This window comes from Capra hircus, chromosome 9 (assembly GCF_001704415.2).
Source record: "Capra hircus breed San Clemente chromosome 9, ASM170441v1, whole genome shotgun sequence".
Lineage (NCBI taxonomy): Eukaryota > Metazoa > Chordata > Mammalia > Artiodactyla > Bovidae > Capra > Capra hircus.
Genome location: NC_030816.1, coordinates 86,179,980 through 86,207,083, shown reverse-complemented (window position 1 = coordinate 86,207,083; position 27,104 = coordinate 86,179,980). Strand labels below are relative to the sequence as shown.

The window sequence follows — 27,104 nt, the reverse complement described above, 5'->3', positions numbered from 1 at the left end:
AATTCATTATCCAAATTACACTGATTAGAGACCCACGTTAGAAATGTCAATTGATGCCACACAAACTAACAGGGAATTTACTGATTTGACAATAAGGAAACTCTAAAAAAAAAGAGCCTTAAACTTGTCCTAGATTTAGAAGTTCAAACAAGTTAAAATATACAGAGAGCTTTAACTGATAATCAGTGGCTACCCCCAAATTACATTTAAGAATCTCCCTCTTAATTTAATAATCAGCTTATGAGGCAGCAAGAAATAATGTTAGTCTATAAATGGATATAGGGTACATCCTGGAGTAAACAGTTTTCTATTCTATTTATTTTCCATTTACAAAAAACAAAGCTGCCAACAAGCAGCTGGGAAAAAGTCAAGTTAATTTTCTTTACCTCATGTCTTCCCAGTAGATAACCTAGGGCATTACAGCTGCTTTAATACCCATTTTAATTGAGTGCTGTCACTGGTAGGAAGAAAAGTGTGAAATCACTACTTTCTATATCAAACAAAGTAGGTAATTAACAACGATTCTGGCACAATCCTTTATCACCAAAATACACAAAGGGTGCTAAGTTCTCTCAAAGCCAAGGATCTGTTACCAAAAAAAAGAGCTCATGTTTCAGGGTCACATTCACTTCTTTATTACACAAGCATACATTACTGCTCAGTCAGACACCTATAATTAAACACAAGAAGCCTTTAATGCTAATATTCAGGCTAGCCTGCATGTAAGCACCCCCTCCACACAGATGATTGCCTTTCATTTTAGAGTTTCAAGTAGCTACAGTTCACTTAGTTTTGATTACACAGCAATTAGATATGCAAATAAATAAGATCCAGGAAAATACTTTTCCAAACATCAGATTGTGAGCAATCAGGCCTATTCTTTTCTCTTGTATATACAAGCAACTCATTAAACAACTATTGTCTAAAAAAATCTCTGCCTCAAATGCCTTGAGTTTCTTTTTAATGTTAAAAACATTAACATCCTAGGGAATAAATCTCTCTACAATCTAGTTCATGAGCTGAGTGGGAAGGCATGCTAAGTGACCAAAAGAACACCCTACTTCACACTGTCCGTTTAGGGTTATTCAACGCTGGTCAACAAATTGTTTAAATGCACCATTTAAAACTTTCTGTTAAATGATACCTATTACTCCTCAATATTCCAAACACTTGACTGAGAAAACCACTTTCATTTCACTTAATAGGTTTACATTAAAGCTGTATGTAAGCGTTCGTACGGTAAAGAATCATGTATACTGGGGAGAAGGGAAACATTTACACCTACAGATCAACAGCCGTTACCTATGTCTGGGTATGATTGGATAAAATGGCCACTTACGTTCTTGCAAACTATACTTACTTACTGTCTCTACCCAGGCAATTAATTTTACTTACAGGTTTTAAATTACAACTTTGCTTCTTAACCTTAAGTCCTATTCAACTAACTTATAAAGTGTTGTTGGCTTTCTCTTTTTTTCCTTTTTGTAAATTTAAGTCTTGACAGTTGTTTGTATTTAAGTAAATTTTTAAAGTGTTTCTTCTGCATTTTCTGTGTGATGCTCCTATGCTATGGCAATTTCAAGAAACTGGCTAACTGAAATTCTGTGGTAAGACAACATAATTTTCTCATGGGCACTAATTTGCTCACACTTCACTGAGGAACTCAGACCTAAAACTGCAGGAGTTCACTCTCACATCCCCTGCTTCAGCTCTTTCCATCTTCTCTACACATGTCCCTTTACAAACCCACTCTCAAGGCTCCAGGTCACAGCACCCAGCTTAAAGCACTCCATTGCCTTCCCACTGCTCTTGCAATAAAATCCGAATCCCTCCCCCTGCCCACACGGAAGGTGCGCGCTCCCATTTCCTTTCCCACGCCGACCTTGCTGTTGCTGACTGTCTCCCAGTATTCTCCTCTGAGTGCCTTCACACTCACTCTCATTTCACTGTCCCGTCACATGCTACATGTCTCTTCACACAGCCTTTTCTTGGCCACTCAAGTCACAAGCATTCCACACCAGTCACACCATCTCATGCCAGTCTCTTCACAGCGCTTATCACTATCTATGTTAGCTCATTCATTTCTTTACCATTTATTTTCTGTCTTTCTCTCTAGTTTTGTTACATGGGAACCACCCCCCCCCCACAGTTTTGGGTATGGCCCAAAGTAGAAAATCAAAAAATACTGATTAAATGTTAACAAATTTTGAAAAGAAGAAGAAATAATTTTCTAGATTAAAAAAAAGTGAATAAATGTGTGTGGGGCAGTTGGGAATGGTCTGATTTGTTGAGCAGATCAGAAAATGAAACTGAAAACACTATAATATGAAGGAGATAATGGACTTGGCTCTATTCCTTTGCCATTTAAGGCTAAATTAAACATGCCTTGTTGGTGATGGCAATGAGACAAGACTTTCTTTTTGAGCATGCTGATACCATTATCACTGCTTCTCAGACTTTTCATCAAGCCTGGCACTTACGTCACAATGGGTCCTGGTCTTCCTTGACAGCTTAATTAAGTGTTTTCTTCAACCAATCATTCCATCTAAGGAGAACTGCTCAAAAGTGATGTCAGGGACAGTATTCATTATCTTTATTGCCATAAAACTCATCACTTGCTATGTCCAGCCTAGGTTTTGCTTATCACTGGCTGATTCATATACTGTATATTGGCCCAAAATAAATCATGCATTTAGGGGATTATGGATACAAGTTAAGAGCTCAAACATCAGCATATTTCTGAATTATTTTAATACTTCTTATAGCAACTTAAAAGAGATTTTCAGAAAGGGAAAAAGCATGGAAATCAGTGACTCCCGAATGAACCTAATTAAACACAAATTATCTCAATGGCAATGGAAAGAAAAACCTAAAAAACAAAATGAGCATCCTTAGAATCTGGTTTATTTTCCAATAGAAAAATATACAAACTTGCCAAACATTCACAATCATCTCTTAAGTATTTTTAATAATAAAAACTTATTTCCCCAAAATAATCCAGGTCAGGAAAAGAGAAAGAATTATTCCAACTTAAAGGGGAAGGGAGAGAGAAAAAGAGGGAAGGGAAGTGAGGTACATGAACATCGAGGCCTGAGAGAACTGAACTGGTAAACATCAAAAATTGGTGAATGATGAAAAGTATATGGGGCAGGATCTTTGTATTCTTTTTGTAAAATTTAATATTATTTCAAAATACGAAGCTAAAAACAGGAATAATTTGTTCCCAACTTTTTGTTTCTCTATATTTTGTATACACATTTCTGCCTAAAGCAGCACTAACCAAAAGAACTCCTGTAACAGTGATTTGTATCTGCTGTCCAAAAGGGCAGCCACTTGTCACAGGTCCATACTGAGCACTTCAACGTGACTGTGTGACACTGCAGCTCAGCTGTTCTCTCATTCAGCTTTCATTGTAATAACCATAGATGGCCAATGGCTACCCTCTTGAGAGGACAGGTCTAGGCACTTGACTTAAAAAGAAATACATAGACTAAAATTCTCCAGGCCAGAATACTGAACTGGGTAGTCTATCCCTTCTCCAGGCGATCTTCCTGACCCAGGAATTGAACCGGGGTCTCCCGCATTGCAGGCAGATTCTTTACCAACTGAGCTATCAGGAAAGCCCCAAACTAAGACTAGTTTAATGAGAAAAGAAAGCGAAACTGTTAGCCACTCATTCATGTCTTTGTGACCCCATGGACTGCAGCCCACCAGGCTCCTCTGTCCATGGGATTCTCCAGGCAAGAGTACTGGAGTGGGTTGCCATTTTCTTCTCCAGGGGATCTTCCTGACCCAGGGATCAAACCCGACTTTCCTGCACTGCAGGCAGATTCTTTATCATCTGAGCCACCTGGGAAACCCTAATGGAAAATGATGATATGCTTTGGGGTACACCTTAAAGCAAGTTCTAGTTAAATGAGCCTTGAGACAAGTGAGGGAGGCGAGCACCTTGAACTCAACTGCACAAGTTCCCAGCAGGTATCCTCTAACCGGTGGTGACAGAGGACACAAAAGATCACTGTGGGGTACTTACATGCCTCTAGACCCTGTCCACAGGAAAACCCTCCATGTGGAAAAAGCCTCTATGAGAGACACTGTACTAGGATGATGTTTATTTCCTACCAACTGATTTCTGCCCTCATACCAAATACAGCATAATTATTTTTAATTTAGAATTCTTTCACCAGTTAGTTCTACAAATGTATAATGCTCTAAACAAATTTCATGTACTGGTTTCCATGGTGACTTTGTTGTTTTCTTCCAATCATTATCAACCAGCTGCGTCTCTCAGTCATGTCTGACTCTGTGGCCCCGTGGAGCGCAGCACACCAGGCTGGTAATTACTATAGCCTGCTATGAAAAGTACATTAAAGCCCTAAGCCCTCGGCCACCACGTGTGTGATGCGAGATGCTGCTCAACACCTGTGAGCACCTACTGAAGGTTAAGTGAAAGACCTGAGCAAACAGTTAAGACAGCCTGAACACAAAAATCTCACTCTGTTTTGCATCAACAAGTAAAAAGAAAGTGCCCTATACATAATTAGAATTCTAAAAGTTGATAGATAAAATTATTTTTATTGTATAAATTATCTATACAACTTAAATAATCAAATTTTAAAGTTTATAGTAACTAAAGGTAAATCAGGTAATGGACACAGTACACTGAACTGCTTGGCAGTGGGTAAGAACTTTTATTTCCTGACATAGAGTACTACAACCTTGCATATACCCAGACAGAAAGACACATACATATATAAGTATACAGGATATTAGCAATAACAGAAAAAGTGACTTCCCTGAAAGATTAGTAGACACTGTGCATATTACTTGAGGGGAGAAAAAACAATTAGCCGGTTACGCCATCTAACCATCTCATCCTCTGGCGTCCCCCTCTCCTCCTATCTTCAATCTTTCCCAGCATCAGGGTCTTTTCCAACCAGTCAGTTCTTCACATCAGGTGGCCAAAATATTGGAGTTTCAGCTTCAGCATCAGTACCTCCAATGAATATTCAGGACTGATTTCCTTTAGGATTGACTAGTTTGATCTCCTTGCAGTCCAAGGGACTCTGAAGAGTCTTCTCCAAAGCCACAGTTCAAAAGCATCAATTCTTCAGTGCTCAGCTTTCTTTATGGTCCAACTCTCACATCCATACATGACTAATGGAAAAACCATAGCTTTGACTAGACGGACCTGTGTTGGTAAAGTAATGTCTCTGCTTTTTAATATGCCGTCTAGGTTTGTCACAGCTTTTCTTCCAAGGAGCAAGCATCTTTGAATTTCATGGCTGCAGCCACCACTGGCAATGATTTTGGAGCCCAAGAAAATAAAGTCTGACACTGTTTCCATTGTTTCCCATCTATTTGCCATGAAATGATGGGACCACATGCCATGATCTTCGTTTTCTGAATGTTGAGTTTTAAGCCAACTTTTTCACTCTCCTCTTTCACTTTCATCAAGAGGCTCTTTAGTTCCTCTTTGCTTTCTGCCATAAGGGTGGTGTCATCTGCATATCTGAGATATTATGCATATCTGAGATATTTCTTCCAGCAATCTTGAATCCAGCTTGTGCTTCATCAAGCCCAGCATTTCCCATGATGTATTCTACATATAAGTTAAATAAGCAGGATCCTTGATGTACTCCTTTCCCAATTTGGAACCAGTCCTTGTTCCATGTCCGGTTCTAACTGTTGTTTCTTGACCTGCATACAGATTTCTCAGGAGGCAGGTCAGGTGGTCTGGTATTCCCATCTCTTGAAGAATTTTCCAGTTTGTTGTGAGCCACACAGTTGGCACAGAGGCGGCAAAGAGAACAGCAGCCTGGACAGCAGCAGGACTCATGACCAAGCAGCGCATCGTCACCCACAGTGAAGGCCTGACTCTCACTGAACCAGAAAAATATACTGCAGGGTTACTTCTTAAAAATCACTCTGGTTGCCAGAGGGAGACAGAGAGGAAGAATGGAAATAAGCCGATCAAAAGATGGCAACATAAGGATTAGACTCCTGCACTCAGCCTGGGTTCAAATTTTGACTAGGCAGCTCACTAGCCAGGTGAAGAGAACCTCTCCCGTGCCTCCAGTTCCTCCCTGGTCTTACAAGTAGGACAACAGCAGCTACCTCACAGGGCTGTGTGACAGTTAATGAACAAATTCACAGGAACAATGAGAGCTACACTCTCACCAGCAGCCCCCCACCAGCTAAGCACTGCTTTCACCAAGTTCACATGTTGGGTAAGCTGTCTGGAATTCAGTGGACATCTAAGTCCACACAGGGACTGGGGAAACGTGCACACACAGAAAGAGATCTGAACCTATCAGAAATGACAGGCAGGCAGGATCTTTCTTACAATTCAATGTCAACTAATAAATGTAAAGGGAATGACAGAAAAATAGCAGTTTTGCAAACACTGCACTACAGTAATAAGGAATTTGGATAGGTCATTAACCAACACTAAAATGACTGGGCAAAATTTTCTTGGGAGCAGGATATTTACAAAGTGTCAAAGTACTCCCCTAAAACCAGTTCATTTAAAAGAGGGAAGAGTAGCTCTACAATGAAAAAATATGATTGACACCATTTTAACCAAATTATGAAAGTTAATATCATCAATATGGGGTAAACTAATATAATGTGCTAGGGACACAATGGCATCACTGACTCAATGGACATGAGTCTGAGCAAGCTCTGGGAGTTGATGATGGACAGGGAAGCCTGGTGTGCTGCAGTCCATGCGGTCACAAAGACTCAGACACAACTGAGCAACTGAACTGAACTGAGGGACACAACATCATTTTTTTTTAATACCCTTGCCAAATATGCAAGAATGAAAAGGTAACTAGTCAGAAATTAATCTTATTAGTTACAAAGGTGAAACGTTACAAAACTCCCTTCATATCAGAATGAAAACTTTTTTAGTATTTATGTGAAGTGATTAGTAATTTATATTTGGAATACTTTATAGGTATTTGGGGAGAAGGCAATGGCAACCCACTCCAGTGTTCTTGCCTGGAGAATCCCAGGGACAGGGGGAGCCTGGTGGGCTGCCATCTCCGGGGTCGCACAGAGTCAGACACGACTAAAGTAACTTAGCAGCAGCAGCAGCAGCAGCACAGGTATTTGAATTAAGCAAAAACTTAAGATAAAAACTTATTAAGACCTTTTAAAAGCAGTCCTAACTACCTGCTGTAGTTTCTATTTTCTCTTTTCTAAGTAATAAATAATTTGCAAAATGAAGAATCATAAGTTTAAAATTTTCTGGACCCAAAGACTATGATATCATCCTGGTCCTATGACAACTTCTGAATTACAACTATACATGCCTTTAAAAGTCAAAGAGTCAACAAGTACACATGATTTAAAAAGAAAAACACTTTACAATTCAAAGAGCAACATTATAATTTATTTAAATTGTTATCTTTCATAACTGAAGAAGAAAAATAAAAGTAGTAGGATAGAGTAAGATAGCTCACTATGCTTATTAAATTGTCTAATAATTTGTCACTAGTATAACCGACAAAAATTTTCCATTGAATTTCTTTGTTAAAGGGTTTTTTTTGAAAAAGAAAATCAACTGATGTAGCATAATGGTAAGCAACATTCCACTACTAATTCTGTTCACAGAGAACTGAACTTTCTGAGGGAAAAAAAACTTCTTTATACACAATATACTATAAGATACTCAAAGATTCCTTAACTAAATTGACTACAATCCAATCAAGACTTAATTTTAAAAGGCTCATTAACAGCATCCAGTGATAAAACAGACTCTTCCATTCACTGAAACTCATGTCTCATTTCATTAGACATGGACAATTAATTCAACGTGGTATTAGATCTACAGCAGAGTAATTAGCTTAAGTTTTACAGGTTACTTCAAGAGTTACTTTAGTAATGAAAACAGGTTTACTTTCACTGGATCCATCTTTTTATCCCTTAGAGTGTGACAAATTAAAAAGAAAAAAAAAAACTGTACTTTAAAAAACAGTAGCAAAATTTTTATTTCAAATCTTCCTGATCTTTCTCAGCAATTAATAAAGGCAAAGGAATGACTCTATTTTATAAAAATGTATTGAAATACTATCCAATCTGAAATAAATACTTAATTTGCATTGTACTGCTTTATACTACCTTAAAGCTAAGTTGCTTAAGTCCAAAATGAACATGTAACCGGAAACAGAACTAAACATTCCATATGAAATTTCATATTCCAAAATGAAATTTGTTTTAAAAAACACTCACAGTAAAAATGCGGGTATGAGAAGAAAGAAGAAAAGCAGAGAAGAGGACAGCAGAGGGCCCCTCCCCAGCCCTGAAGGCCCGCTAGAGCCATCAGCCAGAAAGCGACAGCTAAGCCAGTGCTGCCCTCAGTGCAGCCTCCCAGGGCAGAATCAAGTGTTCAGAAACTTCTATCGCACTCTGACTGGATACTTCTGCCCATCAGGGCTTCCCTGGTGGCTCAGTGGTGAAGAATCCGCCTGCAATGCAGGAGACACATGTGGAAGACTCATGTTCGGTCCTTGGGTCGGGAATATCCCCTGAAGGAAATGGCAACCAACTTCAGTATTCTTGCCTGGAAAATCCCACGGACAGAGGAGCCTTGTGCACTACAGTTCTTGGGGTATTACAGAAACCTTTAACAGCATTCTGACCGGATACTTTTCTCTGCTGACATAAAGTTTTAAACAGGATGAAAATTGTCTTTTAAAATTGTTTCTCTGATAATTAATTTCACTGTATAATAATTTCACAAAAGATACGGTCTATGATAAATTACAATTTTGTTGTAATGGCCTTTTGTGACAGATAATTTGAAAAGTACTGATTTAAATTCTTCCAGAAATGCAGGCTTTCCTTTCTCTTTAAAAAGAAACCAATCAATCACTTTTGAGGCTGAATTCAGTGCCCTGTTCCATGACATTAACAAGAAAAAAAAAGTGGAGGAGGACTGAAGTTCCTAGGGTATTAGTTTATATAGGTAGCGTAGGACACCTCTGAGACATGGGACATTAAGTATGTCAAAGGCCCTAAGGTTAAGAGATTATTCTGTTTTGTATGCAGAGTAGAGTTAGGATCAGAGGCTCTGAGTGTCAAAGCTTTCCCGCACACACAGGACTCTGTACGTCCTGCTGTCTGAGGCCTGGCTCTCTATCCGTGGCCTCTGATCTCTCCTTCCCACACCATCCTGTCTACAGCCACATTCTCTAAAAATCAATGTCTCATATAACTTCTTACTTTAAAAATATGAGTGCCAATACACTGCTTTCCAAAGAAAAACACTTTATATAGTATTCAAGGCCCTATATCCTCAGATCCAAGCCTGTCTCCAACACCACTTTTCCCACTAAACCTTGCAGCTTCCACAGCAACATGCCAAGCAGAACACTACTCCACTCATCTGCCCTGTCAATTCCTACTCCAGTCCAATCTTCTCCAGCTTTCCCTGAAGTCCTCAACCTGTGAAAGAGCTCATCACTTCCGTGGCTTGCCACTGCACAAAGCCTAACAACTGTTGTCTACACCGCACTGTGCGTTAGTCTACCACCAACCTATCAGTCTCTCAGGGTAAAAGATCTTCAAGGACAAAATTCACAGGCATTCAAAACTACTTACTGCCTGAAAAGGTACTGACTACGGTGGGGGGGTTGAGAAAACTGAGTGACAACCATGTGTACCACAGGAACTAAAATATCACAGAATTAAATATGCATAAGTATTAGACTTCATAGCTTTAATAAGGTTCCTTCCAAATAGATATTTAATACTGTAATTTTCATAACTACTCTTAGCTAAATACTACTATTCAGCTGGAAGAGGGAATGACAGCCCACTCCAGTGTTCTTGCCCTGTCTTGCCCAGTTCTTGCCCAGTGTCCCTTGGACAGAGCAGCCAGGCAGGCTATGGTCCACAGGGTCACAGAGTCAGACCTGACAACTAACTTAGCACACACGCACTATTCAAATCAGATCATGAAAGTTTCTAAGCATGCAGTTTATAAAAGTAACATTTTTAAGACAGAATCCAAAAAAATTCCTACTCTCAACACATTGAGTTGAAGGTACCAAGGGCAGGTCGTAAGGCAGGAATATAAAATAGAGAATAAAAAACATTTCTCACAGGGTACAGTCTTTCTCAACTAAGGACTCCACAAGGGAATCAAGTACCCAGTGCCTGGCCCCAGGCATAAATTATATATAGTTCACTTCTCTCCTATCTAGAATGGTACTCATTATAAACCACTCTTAGTGAAACTGAAGAACTTCTAAGATGAGGAACCCTAGCTGAGAAAGGCTGTGTAAACTAACAGAAAATTATAGCACTTTTCTTCTTGAAAACATTTAAAACAATAATTCGCTTCTTGTGCCCAACCACAAGTTTACTACAATATAAACAATATAATGTAAAACTCAACATTCAAAAAACGAAGATCATGGCATCTGGTCCCATCACTTCATGGCTAGGATGGGGAAACAATGGCAACAGTGACAGACTTTATTTTCGTGGGCTCCAAAATCACTGTGGAGAGTGACTGCAGCCATGAGATTAAAAGACGCTTGCTCCCTGGAAGAAAAGCAATGACAAACCTAGACAGCATATTAATAAGCAGAGACATTACTTTGCCAACAAAAGGTCTGTATAGTCAAAGCTGTGGTTTTTCCAGTAGTCATGTATGGATGTGAGAGCTGGACAATAAAAAAGGCTGAGCAGCGAAGAACTGATGCTTTCAAACCGTGGTGCAATGAACTGAAATACATCAAAACTGTTTAAATGCATTTATAATGATATTCAAATAAAAACAAAACAAAAAAACAAATTCTACACCTCTGGAGGATTCCTAGGAACCAATTCACTATTCTAAACCTAGTAAATAAGGGACTGAGTCAAAAAAAAAAAAAAAAAGAACATTTATCCAGCCTTTCCTATAAAAATTAAATGTAATAATAGCAAAGAAACAGGGTAATAACTGTTTTGCAGTTCCTACGGCAGTGAAAGGTCTGAAAAACAACCAACAATGATTGCTAAAATCAAAGGAAAACTAGATGCTCGGTACCACAACAACATTTACTTACAAAATTTTCTTTTAAAAGGAAGAAAGGAAATGAGGAAGGGAGGGCAGGAGAACTAACCCTTATTAAACCTTTCTCACTACCAAACTGCCAAAACTACAGGGGACAGAGATAGGTGTTAATAAACATGGCCATGAAAATACAGCCAGCAAAGGCCACAGGAACTCTTCGGTACAAGCAACTCAGACCCTTTACCAATAAACTACACAAGAGCAATGGGGGCCAGGGCGAGAATGGCTTAACAGATCTACCAATCAAATGCAATGTGTAAGCCCCTCACACGGACACCATTTAAGCTTCTCTTAAAAGCACATTTATGAGACAAGAGGGGCACTGGAACACTGACCAGACATTTAACAACACAAAGAAATTGTTCTGGTGATGAAAAAAAAACACAAATATGATAGTGCTGAAGAGCCCTCCTATTTTATAAACACCTCATACAGTATCTCCAGCTTGGGCTGATGTCCAGAACTTGCTCCCCAGACCGTGTGGCAGACAGAGGGGCAAGGAGGACCGGCGACACCAGGCACACGTGGGAGGGGACGGGCAGCGTGGCACTAGGGGCTGAGTAAACACTGCTGACAATCTGCCGTGGTCAAAGCTGCTTTTCTGGCTGCTGTTGTTCTAATAAACTACACTTATGCTCCAGGTTGTCAGAAGTCTAGCATTCAACGAGATTAATAAAGCGGGCTGTCTAGACCATGTTTGTACCTGATGTTATGCCACTGGCTATCACAACCACTTTAGTATGTGAAACCAAAAACACTGTATCAATTTGATCATTTTCAAAGTGTCGAAAAGCAATAACATCCTTCATAAAAACAAAAGTCTAAGTTTCCCCCATACAAGCAAATTAATTTTTGCATATACTGCAAATATTGCCTTAAGCTATCTTTTAAGTTTTCTTATCACACAGCACAAAGTCTCAGACACTATAAAGCTCAATTAGTTGTCAATTAAACTGACAGAACAGAATACAGAACTGCAGGAAATGCTAATTACAAAGCATCAAGAACAGGAAGACTCACTTTCTACACCACATGTGAAAGTGTATATACTAACGCAGGAAGAATGCTCTACTAGACACATCAGAACCGTCACCAAGAGGAGTCTCTAAAGCAACAGGATCAGGTGCCTCGCTACACTTTTTCTCTGATCATATACACTTTTAAACTTTTCTAACAATATCACATATTAACTAGGTAAACCATCTATGAACCGTAAGAATAGGAGAAAAGTGTGTAAGCATATGAAAAGTGGCAAATAAAAAAGTTATGCAATTCTACCTATGTTTGCAATTGTATAGTATGTCCCTCTAATAATACTTCAGAGATCACGGTCCATACAACACCATAGTTCCTCAAGAAGTTAAGACATCTCTCAGAATGGACAGACTGTGGTCAAATATATTTGGGAAATACATTAAAATCTAAATTAAAACTTTGTAACAGATTTATCTTATTTTAAATTCAAAGTTCATATTCTGAAGAGAATGAATTATAGAGCTGAATGTCAATGTCCAGCAAGATACATGTTTATACTGAGTGTAATTAACAGTTAGAAATAAGGGACTGGATAAGTTACTTGACCTTTTTTAAGTCTTCATTCCTGTTAGAAGAGTAAAATTATCTTTTGAGATTTTTGAAGGTCTGAATATGACACTGAACAGATCATAAATGTGGTTAATACCATCTGGCCACTGCTATTAGCAGCCCTTGAATGGCCTTCTGATTCCCTGAGTGCACATCCCTTCATTTCAAGCAAAGAGCTCTAACCAGAACTGCTGAGTCCTACTGGACATTTTCAGAAGACCCAATATCCGAGTGATCAACTGTAGACATCTCACCCCTTCCATGGATCACAGCTTTGTCGCGTCCAGTAGTCCTGTATGGATGTGACAGTTGGGCCATAAAGAAGGCTGAGCACCAAAGAACTGATGCTTTCAAACTGTGGTGGTGGAGAAAACTCTTGAGAGTTCCTTGGACTGCAAGGAGATCAAACCAGTCAATTCTAAAGGAAATCAATTCTGAATATTCATTGGAAGGACTAATGCTGAAGCTTCAGTACTTTGGCCACCTGATGAGAAGAGTCGACTCACTGGAAAAGACGCTGATGCTGAGAAAGACTGAGGGCAGGAGGAGGAGGCAGCAGAGGATGAGATGGTTGGACAGCATCACTGATGCCATGGACACGGATCTGAGCAAACTCCAGGAGAGAGTGGAGGACAGGAGCCTGGCGTGCTGCAGTCCATGGGGTCGCAGAGAGCTGGACAGGACTGAGCCACGACAGCAGCAGACGCCTCACGCACGAACATTTTCAGGGGGAGTGGGAGGCAGAGAGACAAGCACAGCTCCCCAGTCAGTTACCAAGTGTGCGTGAAGCTCTGTCCTTAGGCTCCTGCAATTACTCAGTACCATTCCTCTGGGTATTTCTATACAATGACAATGCTGCTGGGCCCATCAATACTTCTGAAGTAACAGCAATCCAGGAAAATGAAAAATATAAACTAGCATTCATTCCCCTGCTTAAAACCAACAGCTTAGGATGATACAGCACTGCCTATCTTTCCCAAAGAACTGAAAACAAATAGAATTTATCATTTTCTCTATTCATAAAAACTTTCGGGAGGGTAAAGGAGAAGAGAACACCTATGTCTTTCATTTACTACCTACACATTCATCCCTCCTCAGATGGTTTTTTCCCAGTGTCTACTCTATGCCAAGTACTCATCAAAGAGCAGAGAAACACTCCATGAAACAGACATGGTATGTCATTACTGACAAATCAGCAAACAGCATTCCATCATTAATAACATGGACAGTCCACAAATTAAGATTTTCTAGCTTTCTTAGCTTTTACATAAACTGACAATTCTGCACGAAAAAGTTTAGTTTTCCTTTAAACACATGGAATATGCTTCAATCAGCCTTATTATTTACTTCGGTATTTTTTGGTCTCCATATATTTTTCATGGTTCTTTTTTTTTTTTTTTTTCCCCAAAATAATAGCCAAGCAACAAGTGATAGTACCTTCCATTTTGACTTAACTTCTATTAACATTTTTAAGAACTCAATGAGCAGAGCAGAGTAAACCAAAATGACATGGTTGACAATTTAGCATGCACAGATTTAAATTAATATTACAGAAGACACCCTTGGCATTATAAATCTACACATAAATTCTTCACCGTAGTATCAAACATACAGTAGCCATTCAAATTAGCTGGATATTCCCAAAGTATATTCATCTACAGCACTTAACAGAGATAGAGAATGCTATAGCACTCTCCATCTATAGCACTTAATGGACTTCCCTGGCGGCTCAGACGGTAAAGTGTCTGTCTACAATGCGAGAGACCTGGGTTCAGTCCCTGGGTTGGGAAGATTCCCTGGAGAAGGAAATGGCAACCCACTTCAGTACTCTTGCCTTGAAAATCCCATGGACAGAGGAGCTTGGTGCAGGCTACTGTCCATGGGATCGCAAAGAGTCGGGCACGACTGAGCGACTTCACTTTTCACTTTCTATAGCGCTTAACTAAAAATGCAATCTGCAGTCAAAATGTTGTTGGTGTCTTAATCTATCATTGTTTTCATGCATTATGTACAATCTGTAAACTTTTTTATTTCATTAGGCAACAATACACATTAAAAAAATACAATGTGTTAACCACTTCTCTTTGTGCTTAAGAACAAAGTAGACAAGACAGAATATGGACACACCAGGCATCAGAGAACCAAAACAAAAAAGCTGTGAGGATATGGGATATTCAAAGGTCACAAAGCAACAACAAAGTATTGTCATTCCCAAAGCTTAAAAAATTGTAGTACTCCCCCATGATACAATGTAAGAGTTTAAACAGGAAATGTACTAACATTGTAAACAAAATTTATTAAAGAGCAATCATTAACAGTAACTGATTGATTACTGTGTCAAAGCACTATGCTAAGTGCTCACCAACTTCTGTAATCCTCACAGCCATCAGAGTGACCTTACAACTCCCACTTCACATAGCACCAAGAGATGAAGTCATTTGCTAAAATCACAAAGCTGCTAAGTGATAGAAGCAAGAGTCAAATGAAAGCAAGATAGTTATAGAGGTTACACTCTTAGCCACTCTAATGTATGCCAAAATGATGGCAGAAAACTGTTCTTCAGGCTCCAAGTTCAACTTGACTGAAAACAGAGCTCGCGATGTCTCATTACAGGGTTCCAAGCTCGACTCCTCAGTGTCTGTGTGTGAGTGGAGGGCTGGTACTATAGAATCGACAAGAGGCTGAGGAGAGGGCAAAACAGGCTTTGTTAACTGATACAACAACTTGTTTAACTGATGAATACACTAATGTTTTGGTGAATACTTGTCCTTCAGTTGGTGAGAGCTTGTCTTACTGTACCTAGGCTATTAAATCAGCATTGCTTAATGCAAAGCAACCACAAGCGCAAACATGGGAACCAAAACTGCATGGCAATACAAGACTGCCCCTCAGCTGAGTCACAAAGTGATTAAGTTATTTTAAGATTCTAGTAAAAAAGACAGTTTTAAATACAACTGCTAAATATGCTCAGGGAGAACTCACATGCTTGCCTCAAAATATCTTTATACTCATCTGACAAGAACAGCTTAAAATAAAATTTACACATAATTAATATTATTGAGGGCCTCTCTGCTCAGCTTAACTACTAAGTCATTATTTACCTGTAAGGAGAGTAAATGATTGAGACCCAGTCAGCTAATGGGAAAGTTTAAATGAAATGAGGCGAGAGCTCAGAAAGAAGTCAGCATGAAGTCAGAGTACCTTACAGGTCTGGCGTTCACTCTGTAAGCTCCACAGAGGGATTCAATGCTCAACACGCTCTAGCAAAGCTGCCCACAACTCCATCACTTGATGTCTTTTTCAAGGCAATGTATTTCAAAACCACATACACAACAAACCCTTCCTAACAATACATTTAATCTTCGGCAATCAAAACCTATGCTATTCTTAAAAAATCAAACGTTTTTCACACAGATAGAATTCTAAGTATTCTGCCTCCATAGCATCACTGGATAAAAGGAAACCAGCAAATAAAACCTTCTGAAAAAACAGTATTTAAAGCAGGTAACTAGGTGTTCATCAATTAAACTAGAAAAATAAGAAGCGGCAAAAAGAAGAAAAGCAGAAAACAACAACAATAAACTTTAAACGGCTGGAAAACGAACTCAACGTGAAATGCTGGTGAAAACCAAAATGACTCCCATACGGCTAGTTATAAGCCTTCCTCCACACTTACTCACTCTCCTGACGAGATGACACAAATCCACAGTAATTCATTTGATTGTTCTCATTTAAATCTCATCAAGAGAAACATTTTAGATTTTTCAAAGTTTCAGTTACATCTTTAATACATACAACACTGAATAGTCTAACTTCCAAACTGGCAGCTTCTCAAGTGAAAAAACCAACATGAATATGATGGATTAACTGATATTAGCTGGCTAAATGAAAAGTAATGATAATCAAAAAGAGAAAATCATGACACCACCTTTAAAAAGTTAAAAATTCTCTGACATGAAATAACATATAGTGCTTTAAGATCTAGATATTTTGTTATTAAAATTCAAAAGTATAAGTACATTATTCACATAAAGGATGGCCCCATTTTCAAGGACTTACCTTCTTTTTATCCCTCATTGAGCCTTTGCCTCGGACCATGATCTTACATCCTGTTTCTGCTTCAAGCTGTTTAGCAGTAAGTCCTCTAGGTCCAAGGATTCTCCCAACAAAATTAAACTGGGGGGGGAAAAAAAACCCAACATTGTGCATTATTCACATAAAGTTATTTTAAAGTATATACTTAACTTTCTCTAATTAAATTTTTAGAAATACTAAGTTGAAATAAAATCTTATCAATTTCTTGCCAAGTTTGGGGGTGTAATGACAGCAGTTTATGGTTTAGCTTGAAATTTTCATGTGCATTAATACAAATCATGGATTAGGAACAGCAGAATCTACCTAAAACAGGTGCTGTATTCAACTGCCCATCGACATGCACACTCTAAACAAGTCACATGAAAAGTTCAGCAAATCCCTCCTATGACAGGGTTCCAGGAGCTATTTACTATGTTAAACAGTGGCTGCCTTTTATAAAGAAATCCCTGGGGGAAATTCCTATCTTACTGATCTAAGTTATACTTCAGTGACTGTTCAGAGAGCATTGTATTTTGGGGCTGGCTGCCAGAACACTGATGGCTAAAGTTGGATTTCCCACTATACTCTTTAAGACATAAGAGTCTACACTTTTTCCCACAATCCTTGCATAATTTTTTATCTGCATCCTTATTTTCCTATTTTCCATCTTTACCTTTAGTTCATACTACTACTTTGACAAAGAACCTTAACTCTTATCACAAAAAGGACAGTGATAAGAAATAACTATATAAATAATTATCATCCTTCCACAGAAACTTCTAATATTCACACATAGAAGTTAATTTTTTTTTAAAGGCCAATGAGAGGAAAAGATTGACTGTGAACACTGGAAAGTAAATTTTCCTCATTAATATGTCATCTATATAAAAGACAAAAAAAATGAATATCCTCAGTTCCACAAAACCATCCATGGGTGGTTTTTATCTACTTATTCAAGCAGGTTACTGATACCTACGCTTCCCACTTTCTCCTGCATTTTATCCCCACTGTTAGCTGTCACTCCATAACACTAGTGTGCCAGCAGTCACTGCTCTCGGGGCTTAAGCAGCGAGGGCACTTCCTCTGTCTTCTGTGCTCCAGAGGCCGCCTGCTTCCTCAGCTGCTCACCAGCACGGCCACATCTTAGAGAAGTGATTCCCAAGTGAAAGATGTGCGTGTACACGTTTGAGGATGGAAGAAAGTCCTATTCCCTAGGGGATTATGACATCAGTTCTTCCACCCCAAGCAAAGACTCTCAGGTCCTTGACCCAGCTATACAAGATTCCAAATTCTGAAACCTGCCTGAACCATGTCTTTACATTCAAATGAAACCCTTCACCCTTGCCTAGTTTTTGGCATATAGGACTTGATCTACCTCTTCACCCAACTAAACTCTTGCAGTCGTCCAGTCAAGAGCCCTCCTCCCATACTCCCAATCTAAATAAACTTAAGGACTGTACTGTACTTGAAGTACTGTACTATGATTACACGTTCACACTTGGAAAGCAAACAGACCCCAACTGGTATTCAAGCTCCAATACTAAGCAATAATTAAGAATTGGGAAGTCATGTGATGGAGACAACGCTTTCTGGAACTGCTGTGAAGAGGAACTGCACGTGTGTACAGCACAATATACATGAAACGTCCAATACAAAGTCCGCCACACAGTGGGTCAGAGTCTATGTAAGTCTACTACAAATTCACTTTAGAAGCCTCAGGCCCTCAATCAACAAGTAAGCTCAGACTGTCCACGGAAGGGGATATGATCAAATGGCAAATCTGCCCTACAGAACTCCAGAGACCAGAAACTCACGCACTGAGTTCTGCAGAAAACCAGAAAGAAAAGGTGGAAATGATACACAGAACAACTGACCAAAGCCTGCTCGAAGAGTAGCAACTGCCAGGCATCTAACTTGGAGGTATCAGGCTTGAGTTTTCATCTCTAGAAAAGATGCCCGAAGAAGACTCTCACACTGTAGCATTTGGCTCCATTCTCAAAGGCTGACACAGCTTCAGGTGATCGGCTCCCACTGAACCCTGCAATGAGCTAGCCCAGTCCAAGAATACGAGCTTCTAATTCACATGCTGTGCTTCATACTTACGTATGTACAGACAAAGTTCACCAAAGACTTGAGGAATGCTCTAACTTGAGGAAGGCTCTTGCATGCAAGAGTGTACAAACTACAGAAGCAGGACCAAGGACTGTCGCATTAGGGAAAAGACTGCTGCTAAAGGAGACTGTCGTTCAGTGGCTTAGTCATGTCCTATTCTGCCACCCCATGCAGCATGCCAGGCTTCCCTGTTCCTCACCATCTCCCAGAAAATTCCCCTCAAACTTCTTCAGCAGACAGCGCTAAACTACTTCCTAAATCGGTCATACACAGTTACACTCCCAAGAGGAGAGGACTTTGCTCTGATACATTTGGATGCATAGGCTGTTGGTCATCAGATGTGTATTTTTTGAAGCACATGTGAAGTTTTCAGACTATTCTATTGGGTTGTTTTGCTGTCTTATTGATTTCTACTTTGTGGTCACAGGTGTGGCAAATGACTTTTCCCTTCCTGTGGCTTACCATTTTCATCTTTAATGGTGTCTTAAGATGACTTAATTTAAGCAGACTGAATTGAATTAAATTATATATAATTTTAATGCAGCTCATGTCTTCCCTTAACAATATTTTCTGTGTCCTGTTTAAAGGTAGTCTTTCTCCATCCCAAGGTCATCAAGATATCCTCTGTATTAACTTGCAGAAGCTTTACTGTTATGACTTTCTTATCTATGTCTACAGTGTGCCAGGAAGTGATGTCCATGATGCGAGAACAACCTTCTCTTCTTCTGTTCCCTCCGGTGGCCACCGCATGTTGCTGAAGAGACCGCCCTTTCCCCTGCTCTACAGCGCAGCATCATTTCTTCTTGTAAGCAACACCTATACATGCTTATACATATGGGTCTACTTCCGGGTTCTCTATTAAGCTACTTGGCTTAGTATCTCACTGTCATTTAATGTAACTGTATTTTCAAAATCTTAATGCGCAAGATAGCATGTTAGTTCACCTTGCTCCTCTTTCAAAGATGTCTCAGTCTTTGTGCCTCTATACAGATTTCGGAAATAGCTGGTCAATTTCTAAAATGATACTAGCAATAGTTTTTACTGGGATGTTATAACAATCTTCAGGATCATGAATATAGTGTAATTTGGTCATTTTGATTTCTCTCAAGAATACAAAGCTTTCTTAGTGTGCCTTTATTTGTTTTTGTTTGATTTATTCCAAGACATTTGGGGCTTCATTTTTGCTACTGTAAATCATATTTTTATTTCATATTTGTTTCTTTACATGTGAAATCATAATTCATCTTTTTGTATCATACAGTATACCCAGCAACCCTGTTTCTTCTTTCTTCATTCTAATTTTTCTGTAGGTTCTTTTGGATTCTTTTGGTAAAGATTCATATCACTTGCAAATAAGAGAAAAGAAAAAATACATAACTGTCAATCCTATTTTTAATTTCTTTTTCTGGCCATCCTTACAGCACTGACCAGCACATCATGGGTTCAAAGTCAAATCAAGTGTATTATCCTTGATTCATTCCAAGAATAAATTCTCAATAGTTCACTATGAAGTCTGAAGTAATCTGTGTATGCTTCAGCATATTAAGAAAATTCCATTCTACTCCCTAATTCATTAAGAGTTTTTATTTTTAGTCATGAATGGATGTTTAAATGTATCACATTTTTTCACCATCGAGACAATCATAATATTTCTCCTTTATTCTGGTAATACAATGGATTACAATTCATTAACAAATGTCAAATCACGCTTATAGTTCTACAATAAACTTGATCATGATGCATTATCTTTTATTATAGATCACTAGGTTCAGTTTGTTAGCAATTTGGTGACAATTTTATTTTTTAAATTTACATTCACAAATGGAAGTGGCTTGTAATTTTCCTTTTTCATAATATGTTTCTTAGGGTTTAGGCATCAAGATTATTCTGGACTCAATGTGTTGGGATGTAGTCCCCCTTTTTCAGCTCTTTGGAATGGCTTATAGAAGCTAACTTGTACTATTTCTTCTTTAAATACTGAAGAGAAATCAGTGGTGAAGGCACCTGGGTCTAGAGCATTTTTTTCTCTGTTCAGGTTTTCAATTATGGATTCAGTTACTTTAGATTTCCTATTCCTTCATATGTCAATTTTGGTAACTTGTATTTATCTAAAAATATGTCAGTATAGTTTAAACTTCCAATTTGTTGATATAAAGCTTTCATAGACTTTTCATCTTAGTATGTACAGGATCTGTAACAATGGTCCCACTTCAATTCTGATTGGCTATCTATGTCGTCCTTTCTCTTGATCAGTATTCCAGTCTTTACAAAGAATGTACCTTTTCTATTGTTGACAGGGGTAGACTGATGAAAATAAATGTAAATTAAATTTGTAGACAGGTCATTCAAAAACGACCACAATTGCCCACGCATCCCTAACCTATGCCATCTGCAGTGTAACTCTGCAGCTGCTCTCACCTCTTGCATCTGGGGTTGGCATGGTGACTGGCTTTCCAATACAATGTATGAAAAGAATAATGTGTGTTTTAAAAGCCTAAGTCTCAGTCTTATGTGTACTTCCTCTCTTAGGCCCTATTATTCCCATGTAACAGTCTCAGACTAACCCACTTGAGAATGAAAGACAAGCCATCTAGTCACCATCCATGCCAGTCCACACCCAGGTAACTATTAAGAGCAGAGGGGCCTGGCTAACCCGCACCTGACTGCAGGTGCTGATCAGAAAAACTGCTGTGGCGAGCCCAGCCTAAACGAAAACGACCAGCATGCACAAGAGAAGCAGGAGCTAAATAAGTGGTAGTTGTTTTAACTTAAGTTTCTCGGGCAGTTCATTAAAATGCAGTAGTAGGCAGCCAATATATTGATTTTCTTCATTTTGTGATGGTTTTCCGGGGTCTTAAATTAATTTCTACTCTTACCTTTATTACTTCCTTCCTTCTACTTCTTTTACGTTTAATCTGCTGTACTTTTCCCGATATTATGAAACGAATGCTCAGCTTATTGCACCCTTTCTTCTTTTCTAATAAATATACATTTAAAGCTTTAAGTATTCCTCTAAGCTGAAATATCAATAACCTCATATGCAGATGACACCACCCTTACAGCTGAAAGTGAAGAGGAACTAAAAAGGCTCTTGATGACAGTGAAAGAGAAGAATGAAAAAGTTGGCTTCAAGCTCAACATTCAGAAAACGAAGATCATGACATCCGGTCCCATCACATCACGGGAAATAGATGGGGAAACAGTGGAAACAGTGTCAGACTTTATTTTGGGGGGCTCCAAAATCACTGCAGATGGTGACTGCAGCCATGAAATTAAAAGACGCTTACTCCTTGGAAGGAAAATTATGACCAACCTAGATAGCGTATTAAAAAGCAGAGATATTACTTTGCCAACAAAGGTCTGTCTAGTCAAGGCTATGGTTTTTCCAGTAGTCATGTATGGATGTGAGAGTTGGACTATAAGGAAAGCTGAGCACCAAAGAATTGATGCTTTTGAACTGTGGTGTTGGAGAAGACTCTTGAGAGTCCCTTGGACTGCAAGGAGATCCATCCTGGGTGTTCACTGGAAGGACTGATGCTGAAGCTGAAAATCCAATACTTTGGACACCTCACGCGAAGAGCTGCCTCACTGGAAAAGACCCTGATGCTGGGAAAGACTGAGGGCAGGAGGAGAAGGGGATGACAAGAGGATGAGATAGTTGGATGGCATCACCGACTCGCTGCACGTGCTGCTGCTGCTAAATCGCTTCAGTCATGTCCGACTCTGTGCGACCCCAGAGACGGCAGCCCATCAGGCTGCCCCGTCCCTGGGATTCTCCAAGGAAGAACACTGGAGTGGGTTGCCATTTCCTTCTCCAATGCATCAAAGTGAAAAGTGAAAGTGAAGTCGCTCAGTCGTGTCTGACTCTTCGAGACCTCATGGACTGCAGGGTACCAGGCTCCTCCGCCCGTGGGATTTTCCAGGCAAGAGTGGCGGAGTGGGGTGCCACTGCATGAGTTTGTGTAAACTCTTGGTGATGGACAGGGAGGCCTGGCGTGCTGCGGTTCATGGGGTTGCAGAGTCGGACACGACTGAGCAACTGAACTGAACTGAATACTTGTTCAGACTTTTAAGCACAGTACATAATCGATTTTTCTAAATAGTCCATGGGTGTTCACGAGACTTCCTTGGCAGTCCAGTGGTTGGGACTTTGTCTTCCAATGCAGGGAGTGCAAGTCTGCTCCCTGTCTAGGGAGCTAGGATCCCACATGCCTTGGAGCCACAAGCCAGAATATAAAACAGAAGCAGTGTAGTGACAAATTCACGGGAGACTTTAAAAATGATCCACATCCAAAAAATCTTAGGAAAGAAAAGCAGGCAAACTCCTCTGTGACTAACTTTTGTCTATTTCTTTCAGTTCTATTTGCTTTACACAATTAGAAACTGTGTTGTTGGTATATACAAAATTATATTCTTCTGTCATTATGAAGTGGTCTTTTCTCCAGCAGTACCTTTTGCCCTTAAGCTTACATATATTAAGATATAAAGATATTTATAAGATATTAAAATTTATTTTCTAAATTTAAATTTATTTTCATACTGATTTTCAACTGAGGTAATTTTCAGTTCATTAACTTCCTCTTCAAAAGCTTTGAGTCTTCTGTTACATCTATTAATCCCAGTTAAGGAATTCTTCAGTTTGATTTTTCTTTTATACTTTCTCTTTCTCTGACATATTCAGTGTGACTCTTCTTTCATAGCTCCCGTAACTCTGCCATATTTCTCCAACTTGTCTTTTGTCTCCATACACACAATAAGCATAACTTTTATAAAGTCCGGGTCTAATAATTCTAATATCTAGAGTCTTGATGAATGTGCTTCTTTTGTCTTGTTTCTTCAGATTTTTCTGAACATCATCTTGTATTTTTTGTGTTTCCTTGTTTTCTAGTGTGTGCCAGACAATGTATTTACTAAACAGCTTAAAGAAATAATATAAAGCCTAAGGTGATGTTATCTTTCTCCAGAGGGAATATATGTCAGCTTCTGCCAGGCACCTATTGTTAACTAGCAACCTAAGATCATCTCAATACAATTTTGCTTATTGAGGTTGACACAATTTTGATGCTGACATGCAAAGTCTGTAAAGGCCTAGGAAATTAGTTCCCTCTTACCCCTGAATGCACACCCATCAGATTCCTACCCAAAGCACAGACTGGAGATGGGAAGGAGCTTACATAGGTTAGACCTATTGTGCCCCAAAGCTTAGCTTCTCCACTGTCCTCTCCAGGTTCAGCAAACACACCTAGAGGAGAAGCAGTTTCACAAAGCCAAGCTTACATCCAACCTTGATTCTCTGTCCTCCCAAGAATCCTGAATTAGCAGTTCTTCACAATCTTGCTAGGTCTCTGATGCAATTCAAGCAGATGTCTGTTTTTTGTTTGTTTTTTTCCCTTCTATGTCCTATTTTACTGAAATTGTTCAGCTGGTCTGAATTACCCTTAGTACTTAACAGAGAAGTCCATGAAATTTTTACTTTAAAGAGGCTGCCTTTAAATCTAAGTAGATCTAGAAGTAACTAATTTCAGGCAGTACAGGGTAAAAATATATGTAACTTTTGAATTTGTGCCCTCTGTTAAAGTGGTTGGCTCCATTCCTGATACACAAACCCAAAAGAGGTCATCTTTGGCACATTCTTTCTTTTCATATATTAAATCTCTTTTGCTAAAACCATAGCTTACACAGAAAAGGTTTTCTGCTACAGCTAACTAATACTTCCAATTATTATTTACTAAATAAAAAATGTTTTAAAGCCAGTCAAACATTAAATCCGTAACAAAATTTTCCTAATCTTGAAATGAACCAATCTCTACTGCACCACAACCAGCAAAAAACAGCTCAAATGTGTTCAAGTGCATACCACTGGGACTCAAATATAATCGAAACCATCAAGGTCATCCTTCTCAAAATGGTGTAAGTAGAGAATGAAAAAAATTAATCACAGCAGCTGCTTTGTCTACTGCAACCAATTTCCAAGTTAATATTGTTTGCCTTGCATTAAAATTCATTCTGTGTTGATTTATCATGCTAGTTCTGCAGCTTCATTCAATTAAAACAATGTCACAACACATTCAAAGAAAATAATTTCAAACAGCCTAAGCTAACCGCAAAATTTAAAGGCCAAAAGAAGGGAAAGAAAGAAGAAAAGGGGAAAAAAAAAAGACATTCATTAACCCTACTGTTTAAGTACAGACTTCTCTGTGGCTTACCAATTGTATCGCCCTCAAGTGGCATGTTAATTTCTAAAGAAGAGGTCAACATCATGTCTAACGCTATTTGATGCTGCTGACTTAATTTTAAATAGAAATTATTCTCTCAATGACAGAACATAAAGTATCATAGCAAATCTTTCCACTAACCTTTTAAGAAATATACAATCAAAGATAAAATCTTTTGTGGCACACTATTAAAGCATATTAAAAAATGATTTCCAAAAGCATTCATTTCAGTGAAATGCTTCTAAGACATGTTTAATTTCTGCTTAAATTTTTGGAAAAACAATTTTAAAAAGAAGATGCACTTCTTTGGATTGCCGTTCGCACAACAAACTGATGCTCTGTTTTTAAATATTTTGTCTAGTATAGCTAAGGTGATTTTAAGTTCAGTTCAGTTGCTTAGTCACGTCCGCCCTACTCTTTGTGACCCAAAGGACTGCAGCACATCAGGCTTCCCTGTCCATCACCAACTCCTGGAGCTTGCTCAAACTCATGTCCATCGAGTTGGTGATACCATCCAAGCACCTTATTTTCTGTCGTCCCCTTCTCCTCTGCAGGGTCTTTTCCAATTTTAACTTAGATGTTTATAAACGTTACATCGTATCATGTAAGCAACATAGTAAGTATCAAACATATACACACAAATGTGTATTTCTTGATAAAGTCTTCTGTTTGGCAGATAAAAATGGACCACTTCTAATGTAGTCAACACTAGTAAGCCATCTTATGCAAGTATGTAAGATGAGAGAAGAGTTATGACTACTTAGCAATATAACTGTTTTTAATTAAAAATACCAGAATATCTTGTTTGATTTGATTTTATAGTTTCATTGACTCGGCTGATGACGGTAAAGGAGGAAAGGTTAACAATGAGGGTTAAATTTAAAAGTTTGCTGCATCTAAAGTCCACTGTGAATAGCATAACCTTCTTCCAATATCTGAAGTCATTATACAATTTAGCAAATAAACTGCCTGGACATTTATGAACAATAAAGTTTCGACATATGTCTCGTGATTTTCACTTTCATCTACTCACTAACGTAAATGAAAACACCAATCAATATTCATGTCAGAACTATACCAACTGAAACCAGTATGGCCAGATAGAGTTTAGGGGAAAAAAAAAAAAAAAATCAACGAAAGTCTTCTATTTAAAAAAAAAACGAATATATCAAAATGTCATGTACTTTTGGAAAGACAGATGTCTTATCCCTTCTCTATCTTCATGTTAATTCCAGATAAACAGCCAAATATATCTTCTTAAGGAATATAATTACTACAGGAACCATTCTGCAAACCATTCGTATCCTTCATACACGTCTTCTGTTGGTGGCACAGGACATATAAGAAGCAGCAGTTACACCAACAGATATAAAAGTGAAGAAAAGTAACCAACAACAACCAAAACATTAAATTTATAGCATATGAATCTGGATAACCTAAATCATGTCAAGTCTTTCTCTTTTGAGTATAAATATAATTTGCGAAAAAGGAGGAAACCATTCAAAACAAACTCAGGTTAATAAGATGATGATTATTCAGGAAGCTAAATAACACGTACTTAGAAAAACAAGAAATTATCAATTAAAATAAAAGATATGAAGGCAATGAAACCCAACAAGGGTTGATGACACAAACAGAAGACAGTACCTTTGAAAGTGTAAGGCCCAAACACACACGAGGCCTTCTGAAAAATCCCTAGTTACTTTTCAAACCTTTATCTTTAGCCTTCTGTTCAGAAACATGTTGTTTTCTAAAACAGCGGGGACTTTGAATTTTTGTTCCCTGTAATACCTTTCTTTCTCTTTTCTTCTCACCAAACACGTCAAATTCTCATTTCATAGTATTAAGCTCAAGTAGTCCTTCAGTGACTTCCTTGGTTGCTAACTCCTAGAGACGGCTGTTTACCCCTAAGTGAGGGCCCACCTCTTAAAGCCCTCCTGTCTCACCGTCTGCAATAATCTGCATGTCTTTTACAGGGCATTCTTTGAAATCAGAAACCAGCACCGCACGTACGTGTGTGTATGTGAATCCACAGTGCCTTACAC

General features: G+C 38.7%; 1 protein-coding gene across 7 annotated transcripts in view; it reads right to left on the bottom strand.

Moving 5' to 3' along the window:
- QKI (QKI, KH domain containing RNA binding) overlaps positions 1-27,104 on the bottom strand; it is a 156,879-nt gene that overhangs the window by 71,039 nt on the left and 58,736 nt on the right. For all 7 annotated transcript variants that reach the window (XR_001918566.1, XM_018053450.1, XM_018053449.1 and 4 more), the window contains exon 3: positions 16,718-16,834. Coding sequence is in view for 6 of the 7 variants with exons in the window: in XM_018053450.1 (XP_017908939.1) it covers positions 16,718-16,834 (117 nt within the window). In the remaining variant the exon portion in view is untranslated. The remainder of the gene's footprint in view (positions 1-16,717; positions 16,835-27,104) is intronic.